General features: G+C 46.0%; 1 protein-coding gene and 1 non-coding gene across 2 annotated transcripts; one reads left to right on the top strand and one right to left on the bottom strand.

Moving 5' to 3' along the window:
* Positions 1 to 74: 74 nt before the first annotated feature.
* MDH2 (malate dehydrogenase 2) lies at positions 75 to 24,868 on the top strand. Its single transcript, XM_066382356.1, has 9 exons — positions 75 to 262; positions 12,404 to 12,572; positions 14,951 to 15,034; positions 15,471 to 15,580; positions 17,513 to 17,638; positions 21,275 to 21,352; positions 23,520 to 23,619; positions 23,981 to 24,132; positions 24,565 to 24,868. The coding sequence occupies exons 1-9, from the start codon at positions 197 to 199 to the stop codon at positions 24,694 to 24,696; spliced, it is 1,017 nt and encodes a 338-aa protein (XP_066238453.1). The 5' UTR covers positions 75 to 196; the 3' UTR covers positions 24,697 to 24,868.
* On the bottom strand, positions 1,763 to 1,838 carry TRNAI-AAU (transfer RNA isoleucine (anticodon AAU)). The gene has a single exon. It is a non-coding gene; the product is annotated as a tRNA-Ile (tRNA).
* Positions 24,869 to 25,604: the final 736 nt, after the last annotated feature.

Here is a 25,604-nt window from a genome sequence, read left to right as displayed (position 1 = left end):
CGCCTCCTCAGCGACAGTCGGAGGTAGCCGCGATACCGCGAGATCTGGGAGGCGGGGCGAGACCGGAAGCTGGGCCCCCTCTCGCGAGACCAGGCCAAGTGAAGCCTGGAGGCCCTGAGCAGTGTGGAGGTCGTTGGAGTCATTTCCCTGGCGTTAGCCCTTTCGCTTGCTGATCCGCTACCTGCCCGCACTAGCCATGCTCTCCGCCCTCGCCCGGCCTGCCGGCGCTGCTCTTCGCCGTAGCTTCAGCACCTCGGCCCAGGTAGGCCCTACGAGGGGGCTGGCTGTAGGCGGAACCCACCCGCCTGGGCCACGTGCGTTTCTGGCTCGGGAGCAGTCGTGACCCGGGGGCCTGCCTGCACCGCAGTGCCAATGGGTACTGGCCAGCGTCTGTGGCACCCTAAGCCGGCTCTGATACTGGAGGGGGAAGTACAGGAGAAAGTAGGGGAGGTAGCGCAAGTCCAGAACCAGTGCACTTCTCGTCTCCCAGCTTGTCCCTGGGGTCCCTCTGGGGCCTGCTCTTAGACTGCACTCCTTCAGTGTTGCGAAGCCAGGACTCTAGAGCCGAATGTAACTTATGTTTCTATGCAACTTTGGGTGAATAACCTTGTTCTTGCAACATCCGTACAAATACTGTGTACTTATTAACGCCATAGTATAGAGAGGCGTGGTCCCAAAGGTAGAGAACTGGTCTAAAGTTACACAGTCATTTGGTCAGAGGATTAAAATTCTTACTCCCGATCACTGAATGGCTTTTGGATCACCAGGCCTTCACTTAAAGAACCTGAAGACTGCTTCCTCTTAAGTACCTTTTTAAAGGATCTTTATGCTAGGGTGGACTGGACCTGCCCCTAGATGTTGTAACAACTGCATTACTTGGCCTGGAACTACTAAAGCCTATGCTATTTTTGGCTGTGTCTTCTAGGATAATGGTTCTCAAACTCTTGGTGTGTGGCAGAATCACTTGAAAGCTAATAGACAACAGAGGGCCAGATTCATTGTAGGAGGGGAGGACCTGGGCCTCAGTATTTTTACCAAGTGCCCCAGGAGATGCCCACATTGCCACACCCAAAAGAGAGGTAATTATTTAAGGAGATCCCAAATTTCTTGTTTAGTTTCTGTCCTTCAGATCACTCTTCTGTGCATTTAATTCATTTGAAAAATAAAGATATTGAGTATCCATGCTTGCCAGGGCTGGGTGTTGCAGGGGATACCAAAATGAGTGAGAAGTGGCACTTAAAACCAGACGAGAGGGAGTAAACTTAAGATAGATGGAGGTGATGAAGATTGATACTGAGGAGTGGGAGAAGGGAACTGACCAAAGGTAAGAGAGCAGGATTTATTGACAGGATTTGGTGAGAGAAAGGAGCATGGAGGGCACCAGGGCTTTGGGGTTCGCTGAGATGGGAAAAGACTGCTGGAGGAGACTGGTTTGGGGCAGGTGAAGGATATCAGAAGTTCAGCTTTTTGTTTTTTGAGAGAAGAAGGGAGACTGAATTGCTGTTCCATTTGTTTATGCTTCCATTGGTTGATTTTTTTTTTTTTCTTTTCCAAGTGAGAGGAGGGGAGATAGACTTGACACATGCACCCAACAGGGATCCTGGCAACCCCTTTCTGGGGCCATGCTCCCAAATGAGCTATTTTTAGCACCTGAGGTGGAGGCTCCAGGGTGTCATGGGCCCATGAGCTTGAACCAATCAAGCCATGGCTGTAGGGAGGGAAGGTCGGGGGAGGGGAGGAGAAACAGACGGTCACTTCTGTGTGCCCTGGCCAGGAATCGAACCTGGGATATCCACATATTGGGCTGATGCTCTACCACTGAGCCAAACGGCCAGGGCCTCATTGGTTGATTCTTGTATGTGCTTTGGGGATTGAACGCGCAACCTTGTCATGTTGGGATGATGCTCTAACCAACTGAGCTACTTGGCTAGGGCAGGAGCTCAGTTTTATATGTCGACTTTAAAATATAGTAAATGCTGGCCTTGGCTGGTTAGCTCAGCGGTAGAGCGTTGGCCCCAGGTGTGGAAGTCCCGGGTTCGATTCCCAGCCAGGGCACACAGGAGAAGCACCCATCTGCTTCTCCACCTTTCTCTCTCTCTATCTCTCTAACCCCCTCCTGCAGCCAGGGCTCCATTGGAGCAAAGTTGGCTCTGCTTCTGCCCTGAGGATGGCTCCATGGCCTCCACCTCAGGTGCTAGAATGGCTCTGGTTGCAGTGGAGCAATGCCCCAGATGGGCCAAACATCGCCCCCTGGTGGGCATGCTGGGTGGATCCCAGTCAGGCGCATGCGGGAGTCTGTCTGCCCCCCCCCACCCCCATTTCTCACTTCGGAAAAATACAAAATAATAAAATAAAATATAGTAAATGCCTGTTACACATAAAAGTAGAGATGTTGAGAGGCACTGTATCAGAAAGATGAGCTTGAGTCAAATGTGACTGGATTCTGTATCTTTTACAGTAAAAATATGTTGAGCACAGAAACCTCAGTATATTTATCTCTAGAAATATGTATTGCCTGACCAGGAGGTGGCGCAGTGGATAGAGCGTCAGACTGGGATGCGGAAGGACCCAGGTTCGAGACCCCGAGGTCGCCAGCTTGAGTGCAGACTCATCTGGTTTGAGCAAAGCTCACCAGCTTGGACCCAAAGTCACTGGCTCCAGCAAGGGGTTACTCCGTCTGCTGAAGGCCCGCGGTCAAGGCACATATGAGAAAGCAATCAATGAACAACTAAGGTGTTGCAACGCGCAATGAAAAACTAATGATTGATGCTTCTCATCTCTCTCCATTCCTGTCTGTCTGTCCCTGTCTATCCCTCTCTCTGACTCACTCTCTGTCTCTGTAAAAACAACAACAACAACAACAACAACAACAAAAGAAATATGTATTTAGTACATATAACACAAACAAAATAGAAATTTAAAAACAAACTGTAAAAGACATTAAAAAGCAAATGTGTAACTGAAGGAAGTCCATTTTGAAAACAGTTGCTAAGCAGTGAGTGTGCTGTTGACAACTACTCCTCAACCTGGAAAAGGTCATCAGTTTGGAGACAGATCTTTTCCAAAGATATGATGAGCTAACCTCTGGAATACCAGGATTCTCACCTCATTGTAAAGCTTCCACAACTTAAGGGCTGTGTTTTTATAAGTATTAACTAAGATGATGAAATTTTGTAATATACCAGCAAAAACATCACCTCAGCGCACTGAAAGCAACAGAATGAGTGAGGCCTGCCTGCCTGCCAACTAGGAATAGACTCCCTTCTAATTTATGAGTTTAGATTAGAAATATCACTGAGATTGGCGAGAATTCTAGTTAGGCCTTGTGTGAGACCTAAAGAGGAAGAATGTCTTTTGTATCATGGGAGTGGACCTTAGGGCAGGACTTAGATCTGTTTTCTTCAATGTTTATTTTCTTGATTTTAGAGAGAAGGGAGAGAGCAAAAAAGAGACAGGAACATTTGTTCCTGTTTGTGCCCTGACCAGGATTGAACTGACAACCTCTATACTTCGGGACAACGCTCTAACCCCCTGAGCTATATATATGGCCAGGGCTGTTTTTTTCTAAGACTCATTAAGAGCCCAAATTTAGGATTCAAATTGCTTATGTTTGGCTTGTATTCCAGCTTCATTACTTGCTAGGTTTGATTTATATTACAACCTTTATACTTCAGTTCCTCACCTGTAAAATGATTCTGTTAATATTAACTTAATAGAGTTGTGGGCATTAAATGAGGAGAGACGAAGCTCATTGCCTGCTACAGAGCAGACCCTGATAAATGGCCAGTAAGTGAGGTTGCTGGATGACTTGAGTTTCAGGCAGGGTATTACTGTATAATAAGATCTGTCCTTAGGAAAGGTCACCAAGAAGCAGTCATTGAATTGGTTGTTAAAAATGTCTGAGGTGGCCCCAACTGGTTAGACTCTAGAGCATCATCTCAATTCACCAAGGTTGCGGGTTTGAGCCCTGGTCAGGGCACATACAAGAATCAGTCAATCAGTACATGAATAGCTAGAACAACAGATCAGTGTTTCTCTCTCCCTCTTTCTCTAAAGTGAATCAGTTTTTTTACTTTTTAGAGAGGGACAGACAGGTACAGAAAGAGAGTAAGGGAGAGAGATGAGAAATATAAACTCAGTTGGGGCACCTTAGTTGTTCGTTGATTACTTTCTCATATGTACATTAATGGGGAGGGGGATACAGCCAAGCCAATGACCCCTTGCTCAAGCCATTGACCCAAGGGGTCATGTCTAATCCCACGTTTAAGCTGGCAACCCTGAGCTCAAATTGTTAAGCCCTGGTTCAAGGAGGATGAGCCTACGCTCTAGCTGGTGACCTTGGGGTTTCAAACCTGGGTCCTCAGCATCCCAGGTTGATGCTTTATCTACTGCGCCACTGCCTGGTTAGGCCATAATTTTTATTTTATTATTTGTTTGTTTGTTTGTTTATTTTAATGTCTTGGGTTGGGGTGGCCTTAAGTACCAGTTTATCATTCTTTACAGACTCCTCTTCCTTCCCCTCTTCCCTTAAATGCTGGTGTTCTGTCCCTAGTGCTCTTTTCATTCTGTTCCCTTTTGTGTCTTGTCCATGTCCATGGCTTTCATTAATCCCTGGGCAGATACTGTGACCTCCAGACCAAGCCTTTTCCAGGGACCTACTGGGCACATGTGTATCTGAATGTTTCAAGTGGCCCAAACTCAACATGCAAACAATTCATTATCTTTTCTCCCAAACCCCTCACCCCCTCCTCAGTTCCCTCTATTGCTTCAAGGCAATACTGTCTGCTCGAGCCCAAAAGTTTTCACCCCAGATTACTCCCTGTAGATTTGGATGGATGAAGAAGGGAAGGGAATAACTTATTTCTGTTAGTTCTATTCCTCAGATCACTCAACGCATCTATCCTTGCTGCCTTTATCTCACCCTTCAATCATGCTTAGACTATTACAGTAGTCTCCTTACTTCGTTCCTGTATATTTTCAGTCCATTGCCTACAAGGACTCTGTGTGGCTCTACCTTCTTCCTTTCCCCCTTTGTACATCCAACAGTGCTCTCAAGTCATAAAGAACTGCTGGGACTGCTTCTCCTGAGTGGGCCATACTACATATCTCCCCCAGTATCCACCTGCTAAATTACTCATCCTTCAAAACCCCACCAACACTTTATTCCCCCCATTGTGCTGCTGCTCTTCCTAGTATCTGTCTCTGTGGCACTTGTCACTTAACTAGGTGCTTTTATTAAGTTTCCACATCTTTTAGTTTGCTGATCTTACTGATGCTAGCAAATCGTTCTGGCACATGGCAGGTAGAAAGTTGGTGCCTGCTGAATTGTAGTGAGCCTTAATGGATGAATATTAGCCACTTTGGAAAACAGTCTAGCAGTTTCTCAAAAGGTTTAAGATGAAGTTGCCACATGACTCATCAGCTCCACTCCTCAGTATATACCCAAGAGAATTAAAAACATGTCTAGACAGAAACTTAAACATGCATATTCACAGCAGTGCTATTCATGATAGCCAAAAGGTAGAAACACCTAATTGGTCATCTGAAGAATGGACTAAACAAATGTGGTATATCCATACAGTGAATATTACTCAGCCATGAAAAGAAATGGGATACTGCCTGACCTGTGGTGACACAGTGGATAGAACATGGACTTGGAATGCTGAGGTCACTGGTTTGAAACCCGGGGCTTGCCCAGTCGGGCACATATGATAAGCAACTATGTACTACAATGCTTCCTGCTCTCTCTCCTTTCTCTCCCTCCACCCTGCCTTTCTCTTTTCCTCTGTCCTCCCACTCTTTCCCTCCCCTTCCCCCCCTCTCCCCTCTCCTGTCTTTCCTCTTTCTAAAATCAACAAATAGAATCTTTTTAAAAAAGGATATTGGATACTGTTAGATGCTACAACATGGATGAACCTTGAAAATTCTATTACACTGGGGAACAAAATTTTTGTTGCATCCACAAAAACACTTGTTCTTACCTAGTTCAGGTGTGCTGATCTCAAATCTGACATTAGTTTTTCTCTGTAAGCTACAGTTTTTTTGCAATTTAAGATTTTAGGTTTTCATCTTATTGTAAAATTTTCAATATTTAGTTTAACGTAATGAAGTAGAATGTCTTCTTGGGCATCATCTTTGTGAAAATATAATAATTTATATAATGCAGTAAATACACTAAAAGATATGATTGCATCAGAATTTGTCTACAATTTCAAAATAGAACATATTAAAACACTTATTTTAATCATAAAATTTGTGCAAAACTTATTTAAATTTTATTCAGGCAAAAATTTGCGTTTGTAGCTCTTGTGTTTGTGTACTTGTTGAGGACAATTTCGTTTGATGCTCCAGCAGTAGTCTGCTTATCACTAACAGCTCCAAGATTTTCGGTAAACTTATCAAGGTGACTTCAGGAAGTGAATCTTAACACTCATGTTACATCCAATGTCGCAGAAAGCCAACAGCATCCTTTGGACCAGAAGTTCATAGTTTTCTGCTTTTTTATTGCCAAGGAAGTTCTTTGTAACTGCCACAAAAGACTGCCGTGCTGCTTTCTCCTCCTCATTCATCTTCCTGGCAAATTCTTCGTCATGTCTGAGGGTTCAAATTTGAGGTCCATCGAATATACCTGCTTTTATCTTCTCGAAAGACAAGGCAGGAAAAGCAGAAATAATATGTTGAAAGCATTCACTTTCTCTATTCAAAGCCTGAACAAACTGCTTCATTAAGCCAAGTTTGATGTGAAGTGGGGGAAAAATGATCCTGTCTCGTTAACTACAGGTTCATTCACAATATTTTGCATCCCTACTTCCAGAGCTTCACGTTTCGGCCACTCCTCCTGTGTCCAGTGTTTCTCCCGAGCTCAGCTGTCCCACAAACACAGAAAGCAAGGATATTTTGTGAACCCTCTTGTCCTAGCAGGAAATTTACCATTTTATTATTATTATTATTTTTTTTTTTTTTTTTTCCTGAAGTTGGAAATGGGGAGGCAGTCTGACAGACTCCCGCATGCACCCGACTGGGATCCACCCAGCACACCCACCAGGGGGCGTTGCTCTGCCGAGACCAGAGTCATTCTAGCGCCTGAGGCAGAGGCCACGGAGCCATCCTCAGTGCCAGGGCCAACTTTGCTCCCATGGAGCCTTGGCTGCAGGAGGGGAAGAGGGAGACGGAGAGGGGGAGGGGTGGAGAAGCAGATGGCCGCTTCTCCTGTGTGCCCTGGCTGGGAATCGAACCCGGGACTCCTGCATGCCAGGCCAACGCTCTACCACTGAGCCAAACGGCCAGGGTGAAATTTACCATTTTAAGATCCACACAAATAATCCAGTTATGCTCCTCATACTTCAGAAAGTTGAGGACAATTTTTATGTCATTCTTACTAAGTCATTCAATTCGGGTTGGCTAAACTGCTGCGGGGTTAATGACTGCTTGGCACCAGAAGAAGACCCTTCAGATTCTACAACCATTTCTTTCCTCATGCATCTTATCAAAATACACTTGATCACCATGTTCACTTTCTTCGTCTTTAGAAGAAATAAAACCATTGAAAACTGGAACTGGGAGTGCCTCAGAGTGTGGGATAGGTCCTATTGCTGAAGGAATATTAGGATATGTGATCATATGCCATTTTTTCTTGCTGATGCCCTTCATATGGATCAGACAGAAATAACAGTCACTGCTGTGGTCCTTAGGTTCACACCAAACCATGGGAATACCAAAAGGCATTCCTTTGCATTTTCCTTTTGTCCAGTCAGGAAGCATTTCCTCACAATTTTGACACACAATATGAGAAGCCCAATTCTTGTCTTTTTTTTTAAATTTTTTATTTATTTACTTTTTTAGATTTTATTTATTCATTTTTATTAGAGAGAGGGGGGGGAGAGATAGAGAGAGAACAGGGGGAGGAGCAGGAAGCATCAACTCCCATATGTGCCTTGAACAGGCAAGCCCAGGGTTTTGAACCAGTGACCTCAGCATTCCAGGTCGACGCTTTATCCACTGCGCCACCAAAGGTCAGGCTCAATTCTTGTCTTGATCGCCGAGGGGAACTTGAAAATAGGCAATATATGCACGTGTTACAAATGATGAAATTTTGCGCCTTTGACATTGAAGTGTGTTAACAGCCACATATAGAACAGAAGGTGTCAGGATTATTCTTACATTTATGCCTACTTGAAGAAGCCATGATTTAATCTTAAAGTAAGAGGGTGTTTTTATCAGATGATAATTTTTTACATTTTAAAACAACTACAATTATGTAAAAGTGATGTTTGTAAAACACTAATTGCCTTGTGGTTAATTTCAATTCAAGAGTCGTTGCCCTTTAACTCCAATTTAAAAACCAATGCATGCCATTAACAAAAAGAAATTAAAATTGCATAAAAACTAGAGCATGCACCCAAAAACGGATTTCAGATTTGGAATCAGCGATGCAGAAATATATAGAAACAGTTCTAAAACCTCATGCAACAGAAAATGAAAAAAAAAAATTGTTCCCCAGTGTTCTCAGTAAAAGAAACCAAAACAAGCCTGACCAGGCGGTGGCGCAGTGGATAGAGCGTCGGACTGGGATTGGAAAGACCCAGGTTCAAGACCCCGAGGTCGCCAGCTTGAGTGCAGGCTCATTGGGTTTGAGCAAGGGGTCACTAGGTCTGTTGTAGCCCCCCCCCCCCCCATCAAGGCACATATGAGAAATCAATCAATGAACAACTAAGGACCACAACGAAGAATTGATGCTTCTCATCTCTCTCCCTTCCTGTCTGTCTGTCCCTATTTGTTACTCTCTCTGACTCTCTCTGTCTCTGCCACAAAAGGGAAATAAAAATAAAGGGCAGAACAAAAGGCCACATGTTGTATAATGCCATTCAAATGTGAAATATCCAGACTAGGCAAAAGCAAGTCCATAGAGATGGAAGTAGGTTAGTGGTTGCCAGGGGTTGTAGGGAAATGGGGAGAAAGTCTCTGGGTATGGCGTTTCTTTATAGGGTAATGGTTGTACAATTATGAATATACTAAAAACCATTAGATTGTACATTTTAAATGAGTAAATTTTACTGTATGGGAAATAACATTTCAATGAAGCTGTTTTTTAAAAAATGAGTGGGATTAGATGATGACCAGTCATAAGATCTGCTTAGCTCTGAAGTGATTGTTGAAAGTCAAGTTGTATAACTTTAGTTTCCATAAGCTCACCAATAAAGTGATATGGAAGCTTCTAGTTCTGGCCTTTCAGATGTTAGTGATGCAGTCTGGTTTCTTTGGAACCTCCTACTAAACTCACTTTTTAAACTATTCCCAGCTGACATGCCCAGGCCAACTGCTGCTTCTTCTTCTGCCTCTTGCTGTGGAGTGATAGTGAACTCAAACTGTGGTGCGTATCAGAATCACTTGGGGAACTTGGTAGAAAAATAAGTGTCCTAGGCCAGATCCTACATGAAGGAGCCTGGCCCTCTCTTATTTTTTTAGCTCAGCAGGTGATTCTGATACTAAAGTTTGGGAACTGAGAGGGAGGGAGGAAAGAGAGAAGGAAGGATGGAGGGACGGTAAGCTACCAGCCAGGATAAAAAAGGAGCTTTTTTTCTATAGTTGGAAATGGGGAGGCAGTCAGACAAACTCCCGCATGTGCCCGACGGGGATCCACCCGGCACACCCACCCTGTTGCAACCAGAGCCACTAGCGCCTGAGGCAGAAGCCACAGAGCCATCCCCAGCGCCCAAGCCAACCCCGCCCCAATGGAGCCCTGGTTGCAGGAGGGGAAGAGAGAAACAGAGAGGAAGGAGAGGGGGAGGGGTGGAGAAGCAGATGGGCACCTCTTCTGTGTGCTCTGGCCAGGAATTGAACCCGGGACTCCTGCACGCCAGGCCGACGCTCTACCACTGAGCCAACCGGCCAGGGCCAAAAAAGGAGTTTTTTACACATATAAATTCCTCCTCATCCTGCTTTAGGCTCCAGTTGAGATTGTGCTGGAATCTTCCCTGATCCCTCATCCCCAGCCAGTTGATCGCCACCCCATCCCTCCTGCACACAGTACATAGCTCTTTTTGTCCTCAGCTCCTTTCACATCTCATTACTCGTCCCCTCCAGAGCCTTCAGGGGTCCCACATTTGATGACTAGTCCATTGGTAGGTGCTCAATAAATGTTTGTTTACAGTTTTTAAAACTGCAGATTGAGCCTGACTGGGTGGGGCGCAGTGGATAGAGCATCGAACTGGGATGCGGAGGACCCAGGTTCAAGACCCCGAGGTCGCCAACTTGAGCGCGGGCTCATCTGTTTTGAGCAAAGCTCACCAGCTTGGACACAAGGTTGCTGGCTTGAGCAAGGGGTTACTCGGTCTACTGCAGCCCCACGGTCAAGGCACATACGAGAAAGCAATCAGTGAACAACTAAGGCAGGGGTAGTCAACCTTTTTATACCTACTACCCATTTTTGTATCTCTGTTAGTAGTAAAATTTTCTAACTGCCCACTGGTTCCACAGTAATGGTGATTTTTTTTTTTTTTTTTTTTTTCCCTGAAGCTGGAAACGGGAGAGACAGTCAGACAGACTCCCGCATGCGCCCGACCGGGATCCACCCGGCACGCCCACCAGGGGCGACGCTCTGCCCACCAGGGGGCGATGCTCTGCCCCTCTGGGGCGTCGCTCTGTCGCGACCAGAGCCACTCTAGCGCCTGGGGCAGAGGCCAAGGAGCCATCCCCAGCGCCTGGGCCATCTTTGCTCCAATGGAGCCTTGGCTGCGGGAGGGGAAGAGAGAGACAGAGAGGAAGGAGGGGGGTGGGGGTGGAGAAGCAAATGAGCGCTTCTCCTATGTGCCCTGGCCGGGAATCGAACCCGGGTCCCCTGCACGCCAGGCTGACGCTCTACCGCTGAGCCAACCGGCCAGGGCGTAATGGTGATTTATAAAGTAGAGAAGTAACTTTTAAAAAGTATATAGTAAATTATCGCCTGACCAGTCGGTGGCACAGTGGATAGAGCGTTGGACTGGGATGCAGAGGACCCAGGTTCGAGACCCTGAGGTCGCCAGCTTGAGTGTGGGCTCATCTGGCTTGAGCAAAGCTCACCAGCTTCAGTCCAAGGTCGCTAGCTCCAGCAAGAGGTTACTCGGTCTGCTGAAGGCCCACGGTCAAGGCACGTATGAGAAAGCAATCAATGAACAACTAAGGTGTCGCAACGAAAAACTGATGATAGATGCTTCTCATCTCTCTGTTCCTGTCTGTCTGTCCCCATCTATCCCTCTCTCTGACTCTCTCTCTGTCTCTGTAAAAAAAAAAAAAAAGTATATAGTAAATTATAAAGTAAATTTTAAAGTAAAAGTATATAAAAATTATAAAGTAAATTTTACTTTATAAAATTTATAAAGCAGAGTTAACAGCAAGTTAAAGCATATAATAATAGGCCCTGGCTGGTTGGCTCAGCGGTAGAGCATCGGCCTGGCGTGCGGGGGACCCGGGTTCGATTCCCGGCCAGGGCACATAGGAGAAGCGCCCATTTGCTTCTCCACCCCCCCCCCCCTCCTTCCTCTCTGTCTCTCTTCCCCTCCGGCAGCCAAGGCTCCATTGGAGCAAAGATGGCCCGGGCACTGGGGATGGCTCTTTGGCCTCTGCCCCAGGCGCTAGAGTGGCTCTGGTCGCGGCAGAGCGACACCCCGGAGGGGCAGAGCATCGCCCCCTGGTGGGCAGAGCGTCGCCCTGGTGGGCGTGCCGGATGGATCCCGGTTGGGCGCATGCGGGAATCTGTCTTACTGTCTCTCCCCGTTTCCAGCTTCAGAAAAATACAAAAAAAAAAACAAAAAGCATATAATAATAATTACCAAGTACTTTATGTCGGATTTTTGTTAAGTTTGGCAGAATAAATCTTTATAAAACAACTTACTATAGTTAAATCTATCTTTTTATTTATACTTTGGTTGCTCTGCTACCTCCTACCATGAAAGTTGGAACGCCCACTAGTGGACGGTAGGGACCAGGTTGACTACCACTGAACTAAGGTGTTGCGGTGAAAAACTGATGATTGATGCTTCTCATCTCTCTTTGTTCCTGCCTGTCTGTCCCTCTCTCTGACTCTCTCTCCTTCTCTGTAAAAAACAAAACAAAAAAAACCATTGCAGATTGCAAATAAGGCTTGCTGTTCAGCCTGAATGAGTAAAGCTCATCTTCAGAGGGTGTTTGAAGTGTGACCCTGTCACAACCTCTGTAGTTGTGAGTTCTCCTCCGTGTTCCTGAGGCAAGTTGCTTAACTTCAGAAGGAAACTGGATCTTTGAACTGGTAGAAATACAGTTGTATCTTCCTTTGGCACCTGTGCAATAAAGTAGGCCAGTGCAGTACTTTGCAGGAGCTTTCCTTTTATTGTGAATCCATTTAATGCTGATTTTACCTTAAGAATTTTTTCTCTGTGGCTCTTTTTAGAACAATGCTAAAGTAGCCGTGCTCGGGGCTTCCGGAGGAATTGGGCAGCCCCTTTCTCTTCTCCTGAAGAACAGCCCTTTGGTGAGCCGACTGACCCTCTACGATATTGCTCATACACCCGGAGTGGCCGCAGACCTGAGCCACATTGAGACCAGAGCAACTGTGAAAGGTACTGGGCATGCTGGCCCTGGGGAACTTAACGTCCCTTCTCCCCAGTAGACGAGGATCCAAGTTTAGAGTAAGATTCTTAGATGAAACTAGAGGTTCAGAGACTTGGTTCAGAGATTTCCGTGTTCAGTATGTTCAGTTTAGAATTAACTTTTACAAATAATCACACTTTTTGGGGCTTGAGTGTATAAAATTATAAATAATGGTGTCTTTCAGAAAAATAAATGTTGATCTTCCCATTTGAAATTTTTTCTAACTTGAAAAGTAATATGAGGATGGGAAAGGGACTCGGGGCAGTAAGAAATGCTGTTCCTAGGCATTGCGGGTCACCTTCCCATGCCATTGGCCAATTTCCACCCAGGGTTACCTTTGCCAGCTTTTCCAAAGCATGGTCACCTTGGAAATTTTATGTTCGGGAAATAGAGGTATGTTATTCAAGAAGTAATTCATAATTATGTATAATTATATACCCTGCTTATTTTATTTCACATCTTAGCAACATTTCCCAGGTCACCAAGTTCTTGATAACATCATTTTTTAAAGCTATATTATAATTTACCACTTCTTTCTTTCTTTTTTTCTTTTTTTTTCTTTTTCTTAGAGGTGGGGAGGCTGAGCAACAGATCCCTGCATGTGCCTCAACCGAGATCCACCCGGCAAGCCCCCCTAAAAGGCCAAGCTCTGCCCATCTTAGGCCGTTGCTCAGCAACTGAGCTATTTCAATGCCTGAGGCAAGGCCATGGAGTCATGGGCCAACTTGCTCAAATGGAGCCATGGCTGCGGTGGGGGGGGGGGGGAGAAAGAGAAAGGAAGAGAAAGAAAGGGGGCAGGGTTGGAGAAGCAGATGATCACTTCTGGCCAGGAATCGAACCTGGGACTTCCACATGTTCTCTGAGCCAGCCAGCCAGAGCTATTTATTATTATTATTCCCATACTGTTGACCATTGGGCTCTTTCCTGTTTTTCTCTACTATAACTATAAATATATATGCTATGGTAAACACCCTCAACTTTATATCTTGTTTCTTATTGTGACACCTTAGTTTTCATTGATTGCTTTCTCATACGTGACTTGACCGCTGGCCTTCAGCAGACCAAGTAACCCCTTGCTCAAGCCAGTGACCTTGGGTCTAAGCTGGTGAGCTTTTTTTGGCTCAAACCAGATGAGCCCACGCTCCAGCTGGCGACCTCGAGGTCTCGAACCTGGGTCTTCCGCATCCTAGTCCGATGCTCTATCCACTGCGCCACCACCTGGTCTATGTTGTTTCTTAGAGTCCTAAAAGTAGGTTTACTAGGTCTGACTATTTTAAAGCTTTTACTATAAAGTACCAAATTACTGTCCAGAAAGATATAAACAATGCAGGAGGCTATCAAGTCATGTTCATGAGCCTTTCATACCCTCTGAATTTGTTTCAAATTTGAGCTTCTGAAAGCGCCTGCAAAAAGGGAGAAGTTAAAATCAAAGCAGATTTTGGTCATTGAAATCCTTGTAAATAGACCTTATTTTCCTCAGGTGCAAGGAATAAGCAAAATAGATACTAATACATAGTTTTGTTTTGTTTTTGTTTTTATCAGCACAGGGTTTTTTTTGTTTTGTTTTTTTATTTTTTATTTTAGTGAGAGGAGGGAAGGCAGAGACAGACTTCAACATGCACCCCAACCAGGATCTAACTGGCAAGCCCGCTAGGGGATGATGCTTTGCCCATCATGTGGCCTTTGCTCTGTTGCAGCCGGAGCCTTTTCTTAGCTTCTGAGGCGGAGGCCATGGAATCATCCTCGGTGCCTGGGGCCTATCGAGCCGTGGCTGCAGGAAGGGTAGAGAAGCAGATGGGCGTTCCTCCTGTGTGCCCTGGCCAGGAATCAAACCCGGAACATTCACACACTGCACTGACGCTCTACCACTGAGCCAAACAGCCAGGGCCTGTTTTGTTTTGTTTCGTTTTGTTTTGTGTTTTTCATGGCCTTCAGCGTACCTTCTAGTTCAACCCTGAAATGGAATTTTTGTTAGGATGATTATGATACAAAATAAGCACATGTTCTGACTGGGAGCTGAGAAGAACTTACAGATGCTAGGGAGTAGAGATTAGCAGCTGACTGGGTTTGGCTTTATGCACACCTGAAGGGTTAATCCATTCTGAATCTGGGGCCTGTGCAAATGGAGGCTGGAGAAAAAGTACAGTGAAGGGGGGACATTTCAAACTCACAGGGTGGTAGTCCCCAAGGGAAGGAATAACATCGTAGGTGGGCCTGCCAGCTTTTCTTGTGGCCTGTGGTCAGCACTGGGCGCAGGTGGGGCCATCCTCTGGGCTCTGTCTCCACAGGTGTGCTAGCCCCTGCAGGTCACAAACAGTAAGATTGCTCTAATGGGTGTTTTTTCTAGGCTACCTCGGACCTGAGCAGCTGCCAGACTGCCTGAAAGGCTGTGATTTGGTGGTTATTCCGGCCGGAGTCCCGAGGAAACCAGGTGTGTATCTGAAATCTTCCCTAGCATCTCCTTGCAAGTCAGATGAGGAAGTGGTTGCTGCAGAAAAATTCCAAAAGCTCTGTATTGCCTATGAGGTAAAGATCAAGGCCTCCACAGTTTGCTGCATTCCCCCCTGCCTGGAATGCCCTTTCTTCCGCCTGTCTCCACCTTGGGAGTTCTTCCTGACCTTTGATGATCCTCCTCAGATAGCACCCTTCCTGATTCCCAGCCCCAAACCCCAACCTCCACCCTCTAACCCCACAGACCAGTTTGGGCACCTGTCACACTGGACTGTTTTCCTTACAAGATAAATTAATTTGAAACAGGGACCCGGTCTCACGTTTGAATTTCCTGTAACAGCTTACACACAGCACTTGACACATACTTAGAAATATGTTCTGTCCTTTGTGAATATCTTGAATTGTATCATTCTCAGGCATGACACGGGATGACCTGTTCAACACCAATGCCACAATTGTGGCCACCCTGACTGCTGCCTGTGCCCAGCATTGCCCTGAAGCCATGATCTGCATCATTGCTAATCCGGTGAGTGCTGCTGTCAGGTAGACTGCTGATACTGTATGAAAGCTCACAGCAAAAGTGTGCTAATGTGTGAGAAGGAGAATAATCAGACTAACATAGTGAAATGGTAAGTTGGATGAACTAAAAAGCAGTCCTTACATTTATTTCCTAAGGATTCCTTCTGACATGGACTAAGTGAGTTTTAACTTGGTTATTCTATCAATTAACTGTATGCTTTTGAGCAGATCACTTCCCTTATCTAAATTTTAGTTTCTCTATCTGGAACATAAGTCTTTTTTTTTTTCTCTCTTCTTTTCCAAATGAGAGGAGGGGAGATAGACACTCCCACATGTGCCCCAACCAGGATCCACCTGGCAGCCCCAGTCTAGGGCCATGCTGGTAACTGAGCTATTTTTCGCACCTGAGGTGGAGGCTACACAGAGCCGTCATTAGCGCCCAGGGCTGATGCACTTGAACCAGTTGAGCCATGGCTGTGGCAGCAAGGTGGAGAAGCAGATGGTTACTTCTCCTGTGTGCCCTAACCAGGAATCAAACCCAGTATATCCACTCACTGGGCTGATGCTCTACCACTGAGTTATCCAGCCAGGGCCAACAAGTCCATTCTTAAGGCTTCTTTCAGCCATCATTGTGGTAGCCTGTGAACTCCTTTTACTGTGTTCTGTCCAGGGCCTACAATTCCTGGTTCCCCGATGTTATCTTTCCCTTTCCTCTCAAACTTACACATTTATCGTATAACATAGCCACACAAGGTCCTGCTCGCAGGGAGCTTATTCTTCAGTTCAGAGACTCTTGAGTGCTGTATATCCTGAGAAGACAGCCGTGGCCCCCTCGCCTGCCCTAGCAGGCCCAAGGCTGTATTTAACAGCAGCCCCATTCCTTCCTCCCTCCTGATTGACTCTGGGTTCTGGTCTCTGAGTGTGGGAAGGAGCTGAGTGACAGTGCCGTGATCGTGATGTTGATAGAGGAACATCACTGTTGGTAAGCACCCAGAGCTTATGACAGTGGCCTCCGAGAAGAGGATCCTGCCTTTCCCAGCCTGCTCGGGGCTAGTTGGTCAGAAGTAGGAAGCAGTTGCTTTTTTTTTGGGGGGGGGTTACATGAGAGGAGGGGAGATAGTCAGATTGCTGCCATGTGCCCCAATTGGGATCACCCTGTAAACCCCCATCTGGGGCCGATGCTGAAATCAACAGAGCTATCAGCGCCTAGGCTGACGCTCGAACCAGTTGAACTGCTGGCTGTGGAAGGGAAAGAGAAAGGGAAAGAGAAGCAGATGGTTGCTTCTTTTGAGAGCCCTGACTGCAAATTGAACCCTGGATGTCCGTACGCCGGGCCAAAGCTCTATACACTGAGCCAGCCGGCCAGGGCCACATTTGCTTATTTTGTTGGGGAGTGGCTAACTAGTGCCTGATACATGTCTTGCTAGGGGTTTTTTTGTTGTTTGTATGAATCAGGTAAAGCATTAGGCACCTGCCATATATTAAGCCATTTAATCTTCACAACAGCCTTCTGAGGTAGTTTTCTCCCCCATTTACAGATAAAGAACCCAAGTCCTGGGGAGTTGAAGTAGCTTGCCCAGGGTTACCATGTGGAGTAACAGAACTGGGATTTGACCCTACGTCATCTGAGCTTTTACCCCTGTGCTGTGCTGTCTGTTGTTAGCATTGGCTATTCAGGTGTAAGTTCCAGCTAGAGCCAAAGATGCCCTGTGGAGCCATCACCATGTATTTTAAGTTTCAAGGGTCTCATGCATCTTTGAATTCTGCATTCAGAGGCCACCAAGGGCAAGAGTGTCTGCTGCAGGGTTTCTTTGTTTATGTGGAGGGAGGAAAGCTCTCTGGTGAACTAGGAAGTCCACACACTATGTCCCGTTCCTGATGGTATATGGCCGTGCTCTCAGAATCAGGGTAAATTATGCCTGTCTCTTGGATTTATTAGGTTAACTCGACCATCCCAATCACTGCTGAAGTTTTCAAGAAACATGGAGTGTACAACCCCAATAAGATCTTTGGAGTGACAACCCTGGATGTTGTCAGAGCCAACGCTTTCGTTGCAGAACTGAAGGTAAGAGCCACATCAGGTATCCTCTGAACTGCTCTGGGCCATGCTTGGCTCATGGGCATAGAAGGTACCAGGGCACTTACAGGTTACTTGAAACTTGGGAGTTTTACATTTTTAATAGCTCAACCCCTTGGTGGGAAGTAGCTCTCACATTTCTTGAGGAATCTAAGTGGCAGTCCCCTGCAGGTTTAAAGCAGCCAGCTTCAGACTGGACTCGGCTCACTCTTCTTATTTCTCCCTGATGAGTCAAAAGTTCAGGCTTTCCCTGGGTTTTCATTGACCAGAGTGAGTTGTACTTTCCCAAGTTCAATGCCTCTAAAAACTAGTACTAAGAGGATTTACCTGCTAATCATTATATAAATTATTTTATAGTTGTGACCACCCTTCTTGGGTAACCTGTGGTAGCTCCCCTCGGAGGGTTCTGATCTTGCCAGTTGTCTGCTTCTTCTTGGGTTGCTTGATTGAGCTGCTGGACTCATCCTAAAGTGGGATTGGTATCAGCACTAGGTCTGGTGTCCTCTGTGCCTTTCACAACTCGCTAATTTTTCTGTTATAGTTCCAGCAGAACCGCTTACTTTGGCCCCAAATACTTTCCTTCTTGAACTTCAGACGACCTTTTTTTTCCTGACTTTTCAGATAAGGGGTGCCTCTTTAAAGTAGGGAACATGGTCATGTACCAGTTTAGTGAGAAATGCCCACACTCCTCTGTGCACCAGACAGTTCTGCCTCTGAAGTGTTGATGACAGTCCACTTTGATTCATACTGCGACATGCTCCTCAGGCTCCATTCTAGGTGTGAGGATCTCTGAATTCCAGAAGACATGACCCCAGGCTTTGGGAGCTCTGCAGAGTGGGGAGATCATTTAAACCAGTGGTCCCCAACCTTTTTTGGGCCACGGACCAGTTTAATGTCAGAAAATATTTTCACAGACCGGCCTTTAGGGTGGGACGGATAAATGTATCAGTGACCGAGACAAGCGTCAAGAGTGAGTCTTAGACGGATGTAACAGGGAATCTGGTCATTTTTAAAAATAAAACATCGTTCAGACTTAAATATAAATAAAATGGAAATAATGTAAGTTATTTATTCTTTCTCTGCGGACCGGTACCAGATGGCCCACAGACTGGTACCAGTTCACGGCCCGGGGGTTGGGGACCACTGATTTAAACCAGTTCAGTATGTATATAGCAGTGGTCGGCAAACCAGATATCAACAGTACAATGATTGAAATTTCTTTTGAGAGCCAAATTTTTTAAACTTAAACTGTATAGGTAGGTACATTCCTTATTGAGGTAGCACCCGCACCTGGTATTTTGTGGAAGAGCCACATGTGGCTCGTGAGTCGCGGTTTGCCGATTACTGGAATACAGAATGATTGTGATTGAGTCAGGAAAGGCCTTGTGGAGGAGATCACAGTAAAACAAAAAGGGCACAGGCCGGCAGGCCAGGGTTCCAGCTTCCTGAGGCTCATACCCCAGCTTCTCACAAGCAGTGGTGCCCATTCTTTAGGGCTCCCAATATGCTACCAATTTTCACAGCACACCATTTCCCCTGGGCCTCTACTTGTGCACAGTACAGTAGCCACATGTAGCTATAAATTAGATAAATAAAATTAGAAATTCAGTCCTCCTTCACATTAGCCAAATTTCAGCTGCTCGATAGCCACACAGTGGCTGCTGTAGTCTTACAGGAAGTCATATTACATAGTGCTGTCTGAGCCAAGAAGCCTTGCTGTTTGAGGTGGAGGAAGGGGCGTCTTGGCTCCTCTTGTGCCCTCTAGTGCTTGACAAGCTTCAGTTAAGTGAACTGCTCTCTACCTCAGGCTATCAGACATTTTGAACAATTCCTAAAGACTCAAAGTTGACCTTTAAGCTCCTAGTCCAGTGGTACCTTGACACACGAGCACTTTAAATCACGAGCAGTTTGAGAGAGGAGCAGTCACTCGCGAGATTTTTTATTTAAGTCACGAGTGGATATTTGAATCACGAGTGTTGGGCAAATGAGTTTGTAATTTGTGTTTTTTGAGTTTGCTCACTTTTATTGTTAAAAATGGCGCTGGGCAGCTTGTCTGTGAAATTGCTAATTACTTTCCTGCTTGGGAAGGGCCATTGTTATGCTAATGTCTCCTCCCCTTCTGCCAGCATGCATCTTTACCTGACCTTGAAGGTAAATACACTTCATAAACCAGTTTATTTCTTTACATTCTCTCTTACTCTGTGTGTGTGTGTGTATATATTTATTATTTATAAAGTACATTTTCTTATTTAAAAGCATATAAAACAAAAAATTTGTGTGGTTTTTGGGGAGCCGGAATGGCATTTAAGTTAATTGCATTCCCATTAACTTAAATGGGGAAATTTGATTTGACACATGGGCAAATTGAGCCACGAGCTCAACCATGAAATGAATCAAACTCGTGTGTCAAGGTACCACTGCACCTGGTTCATCCCTCATCCCTCGGCCATCTGGACCCCTTTTACTGCCACCTTCCCTTTCCAGTAGGCTCGCAGAAATTTTCTGGTATACATTTCGTACTCTGCTGATGTTATATGTGTTATTTATACCCCCTGGCCTCTGTTCCCTTTGCCCAGAATATGCTTCCCTTGGGGAAGTCTTGTTCCTTCCCAGATGAAGTTAGGTCTGTCCCAGGAAGCGTTCCCAGGCTGATAAAGTGCTCCTCTGGCTTCTGTAGCAACCTTTTGTGGCCATCTTACCTTGGGTTGGGACGTCCCTTTGTATCTGTCTCATTGGACAGTAAGTTTCTCGAAAGCAGGGGTTTTGTCTGTTCATGCTGGTGTCCCTGGTGGCCAGAACAGTGCCTTGGCTTCTGAGCTCCTGCTCCGTTCAGCTGGTCCTGCTGTGCCTGCCCCCTAAAGGTTGGGTCTCCCTTCCTGGACAAGGCAGGCTCCTAACCTAGGGCTGCTTTCTTCAGCAGCTGTGGCATTTGGAGAGGTGATGTCATTTTGGGACTGCTCACTTCCATCCCATGACTCCCACCAGATTTTAATTTTTTTTTTTAACACAAGAAATACCTGGGTCACAGATTCTTGGGAGCATTGTACATCAGTTTAACAAATGAACCAGCCTCTCTCGGCAAGGACACTCATGAGCCAAGGTGTTCTGAGCCTTCCCAGTTTTTTTTTTTCTGTCCTGATCACTCTTTGAGTTGGCAGACTTCTACCCTTGGGTTTCCTGGCATTGTTGAACTTTACTCTGAAATGAGGGAAAGGGAATTTGACTTGTTCTCTGTGACAAAGTGTGGGCCCATGAGTCTGGGTTTGTGCGTGGGAATAACATGAGCTGTGAGAAAGGACTGTCGTACTTTGATTCTGAGAAGACATCAGATTGATGGGGTCAATGTAGGGGCCTACAAGGAGGCAGTGTTCAACTCATAAAGGGTAAACCTCCGAGTGACCTCACAAGATGACAAGTTACTCCTTGCTGCATGTGTTCAAACTGATGTTAGACTATGGGGTGGGGCTGTGGTAGATCTAAGCAAAGCTCAAGTCCGTCTCTTTTCTGATTTCTTTGTTTTGTTCTGAGGTCTGTGAATTTTTCTAATATTGGTGCTTTGGGTAGATCTTTTATACTCAAAAGAGCTTGTTAAAAATTAATCAAGCTCCACAATTTGTTCATCAGGGTTTGGATCCAGCTCGAGTTAATGTTCCTGTCATTGGCGGCCATGCTGGGAAAACCATCATCCCCTTGATCTCTCAGGTTAGTGTGTGACCTTGCTAGAAAGCTTTAAGATCATGAACACCTGGCCCTGGCCAGTTGGCTCAGTGGTAGAGCATTGGCCTGGCGTATGGATGTCCCAGCTTCAATTCCTGGTCAGGGCACACATAAGAAGCACCTATCTGCTTCTCTACCTCTCCCCCTCTCCTTTCTCTCTCTCTCTCTCTCTCTCTCTCCCCCCCCCCCCCCTTTCTCTCTCTTCCCTTCCCATGGCCATGACTCAGTTGGAGCAAGTCAGGCCCCGGGTGCCAAGGATGGCTCCTTGGCCTTGCCTCAGGCATCAAAATAGCTTGGTTGCCGAGCAACAGAGCAGTGGCCCCAGATGGGCAGAGCATTGCCCGATAGGGGGCTTGCTGGGTGGATCCCAGTTGGGGCACATGCAGGAGTCTGTCTGCCTCCCTGCATCTCACTTAAGGAAAATTAAAAAAAAAATCATGAGCACCTTTTAGAGGTTTCACTTTGAGAAACTGTATGCTCAGAACAGACTGACACAGATCTGCCCATCTGTTATTTGAGAGGATTTCTGCTATGGATGCAACCCCACCTCGGTTATCTAGGAGTTGTTTCTTGTTTGTTTATTTGTTTTTGGTTAGAGAGATGCAGGAAGGGAGATGAGAAGCATCAACTCTTAGTTGCTGCACTTTAGTTATTCATTTATTGCTTCTCATATGTGCCTTGACCAAGGAGTGGAGGGGGTTCCAGCCAAGCCATTGACCCCTTGCTCAAGCCAGCAACCTTGGGCTTCAAGCCAGATGAGCTCACGCTCAAGCTGGAGACCTCGGGGTTTCAAATGAACCTGGGACCTCAGCATCCCAGGTTGACACGCTGTCCACTGTGCCACCACTGGTCAGGCCTGGGAGTTTCTTGACTGGTGTGGCGCTTATGGTCAGGGTCCAGCATTTCAAGGGTCCATAGCCATCTGGAGTGAGTGTAGTCAGAAGGTGCTCAAAGCAGCCAGCTCCAGCACAATGAAAACTGGTAGAAACATTAATGGATTTCTGATTATGTCAGAGCAGGCAAAGCTGTATCAAATCAGCCTCATAACCCCTGAGTATAATGCACGGAGAAGGACACAATATATATTTTATATTCTTGCCAAAAATTCATAACCTTACAAAAAATCCTAAGGAAACACAGATTCAAATGGATGGACGTTCTACAAAATGAGTGACAGTACTCTTGCCCAGTGTCACGAAAGATAAGGGAAGACTGAGGAACTGTTAGAGAATAGAAATGACTTAATTTGATTGCCAGTGACATCCTGAATAGGAACCTGGAACAGAAAAGGGATAATAGTGGGGAAACTGGTGAAATTTAAACAAGGTCTGTAGTTTAGTTAGCAATGTACTGATACTCATTTCCTATTCATATTAGCACTGTGGCTGTGTAAGATGTTTACATGAGAGTAAGCTGGGTGACAGAAATCTTTGTACTGTTTTTTACAGCTTTTCTTTAAATCTAAAATTAGTCCAAAATATAAAAAGTTCTTTAAAAATTAGGGAACTCACTACATCTTCCAACAAAGTTGACTTTTTCTTTAAAGAAAAGGCTCTTGTCCATGGCTGGGTTGCTCAGTGGATAGAGCATCAGCTTGGTGTGTGGAAGTCCTGGGTTTAATTCCCAGTCAGGGCACACAGGAGAAGCAACCATCTGCTTCTCTACCCCTACCCCTTCTCTCTCTCTCTCTCTCTCTCTCTCTCTTTCTTTCTCCCTCTCTCCCTTCCTCCATCTCCCTCCCTCTCCCGCCTTCCCTCCTTCCTTCTCCTGTAGGCATGGCTTGATTGGTTTGAGCAAGTTGGCTCCTAGTGCTGAGGAAGGCTCTGTGGCCTCACCTTAGGCACTAAAATAGCTTGGTTGCTGAGCAATGGAGAGGTGGCCTCAGATGTGCAGAGCATTGCCAATAAGGGCCTTGCCAGGTGGATCCTGATCGAGGTCCATGCAGGAGTCTGTCTCTCTGCCTACCTGCCTCTCACTTAAAAAGAAAAAAAAGAAGAAAGGAAAGGAAGGAAAGAAAGGCTCTTGTTTTCCTATGTAGTGGTAAAGTGAAGGACTCTCAGTGGGTCGAGTGAGGAGAGTGCGGGGTACAGGATTTGGGGATGGTGACTGGAGCCAGAACTGCTCATGGGATCCCTCTGACTTTGGCTTGCAGTGCACTCCCAAGGTGGACTTCCCCCAGGACCAGCTAACAGCCCTTACTGGGCGGATCCAGGAGGCCGGCACGGAAGTGGTCAAGGCTAAAGCTGGAGCAGGTACATTCTTAGAGGCAGTTCCTGCGTGCGGTGCTGATGCCAGGGCGCTGTTAAGAGTTCAGGAGTTGAAGACTGCGGAGGGCTGGGCAAGGAGCAGACCCGTTTCTAAGTTTCTTGTGTGTTTGCTTGATAGACAACTCTATCTCAGAAGGCAGCTCAGATTGCTTGGTGGAGTGGAATAGTGTTTGAGGTTGGCAAAGCTAAGTCATGCCATTCATGAATCTGAATTGAAGAATGCTGACCTAAATTTTCAACGACTAAACCTAGAGATTTACAGCTGCTTGATTTAGCTGGCATGGCAGGCTTACCTGGATTTTACGGTCTCTGTGCTAGCTTGGCTAACCTTTCTGTGTTCTCCTAGGCTCTGCCACCCTGTCCATGGCATATGCTGGAGCCCGGTTTGTCTTTTCCCTTGTGGATGCAATCAACGGAAAGGAAGGAGTTGTCGAATGTTCCTTTGTTAAGTCCCAAGAAACAGACTGTCCCTATTTCTCCACACCATTGCTGCTGGGGGTATGTGTCCTTGAGGTGGGGGCTCTGTGGAAACAGAGTTCTTTAGTTCAGACTCTACCAGCTAGATTAAGAGACTAGAGCCCAAAATTATGCTCTGTGTCGGGAAGAATAACGTTAGTGCTACTGATTATTGAGTACTTGATGTGCCACGTTGCCTATTTGTATTCACAGCTTTTAATTACTCTCTTTAGGTAATTAATATGCCCATTTTATAGATAAGGAAGTAAACTTGGCATGGGAACCATTGTCCGGGGTTCGCTCATAGTGACAGAGCCCGGATCCCAGCCTGGGACCCTCTGAGGCCTGAGCTCTGGGTATTTGCAGCCCCTCGGGGTAGATAGCTGGGCAGAGCTGATCAAGTTACAAGCTGATCAGGTTTCTGTAACAAACTCATTAACTTCATTGTAAAACTTTTGTGCCTCTCTCTTTCAGAAAAAGGGCATGGAGAAGAATCTAGGCATCGGCAAAGTCTCCCCTTTCGAAGAGAAGATGATAGCTGAAGCCATTCCTGAGCTGAAAGCCTCCATCAAGAAAGGGGAAGACTTTGTAAAGAACATGAAATGAGAAAGCGGTCAGTGCACGAGCTGTTCCTTAACTTATTGGGACATCACATTACTGTGAAGTCATTTCAGATATCTGTGTATTTCAATTTGCTTTGTACTAACATTACCATCTCTTCCAAATAGTGAGTCATTCTGGTACAGCAATAAAAACAGATTCTGATTTTCTTTTTCAAGGTCTCTTCCATAAACACTGCTTTTTTCCCTGTTAGAGCTGACTTCAGACTGTCTAGTATCTCTTTCATCACAAATCAGAACTAGATGCCTGACCTGGTGATGGCGCAGTGGATAGAGCATCAGCTTGGGATGCTGAGGACCTGGGTTCAAAACCCCAAGGTTGCCAGCTTGAGCGCGGGCTCATAGACATGACCCCAAGGTTGCCAGCCTGAGCGTGGGATTATAGACATGACCCCAAGGTTGCTGGCTTGAGCAAGGGGTCACTGGCTCAGCTGGAGGCCCCTCCCCCATCAAGGCACATATGAGAAAGCAGTCAATGAACAACTAAGGTGCCACAATGAAGAATTGATGCTTCTCATTTCTTTTCCTGTCTGTCCCTTTCTGTCTCTCGCTCGCTAAAAAAAAAACCAAAGTACATATTTAAATATTAAGACTAAAGTAAGGAGGTTTCATCAGTAGCTTCAAGAAAGTAAAATATTAGCACCATCGCATGTCTCAGCACGTAAACTAAAGAAGGGTCAGCTCAGGACTGGTTCCTCAGCATCCTTTCACCCGCGCAGGGTGAAGGTCAGTGGCTGGTACCAGGCCTCTGTTTTGTCCCTGGTGCTTTCTTACACATCGGCGCTGCCTTGGCTGGCCTGGCCCACTCTGAATTCTTTCTTCTGATAGAGCCCTAATGTTCAAGTGACTGGGCATCCCGGAGCCAGTATTATGAGGAAAGTTTGGATGGGGGCA

Source organism: Saccopteryx leptura, chromosome 4, assembly GCF_036850995.1.
Source record: "Saccopteryx leptura isolate mSacLep1 chromosome 4, mSacLep1_pri_phased_curated, whole genome shotgun sequence".
Lineage (NCBI taxonomy): Eukaryota > Metazoa > Chordata > Mammalia > Chiroptera > Emballonuridae > Saccopteryx > Saccopteryx leptura.
This window is presented reverse-complemented; position numbering and strand designations above follow the sequence as displayed.

Coding starts and splice junctions, on each gene's coding strand:
- MDH2 (XM_066382356.1), top strand. CDS start 197: ATGCTCTCCGCCCTCGCCCGGCCTGCCGGCGCTGCTCTTCGCCGTAGC. Junction 21,353..23,519: donor TCATCCCCTTGATCTCTCAG/GTTAGTGTGTGA, acceptor TTTGGCTTGCAG/TGCACTCCCAAGGTGGACTT. Junction 24,133..24,564: donor CCACACCATTGCTGCTGGGG/GTATGTGTCCTT, acceptor TCTCTCTTTCAG/AAAAAGGGCATGGAGAAGAA.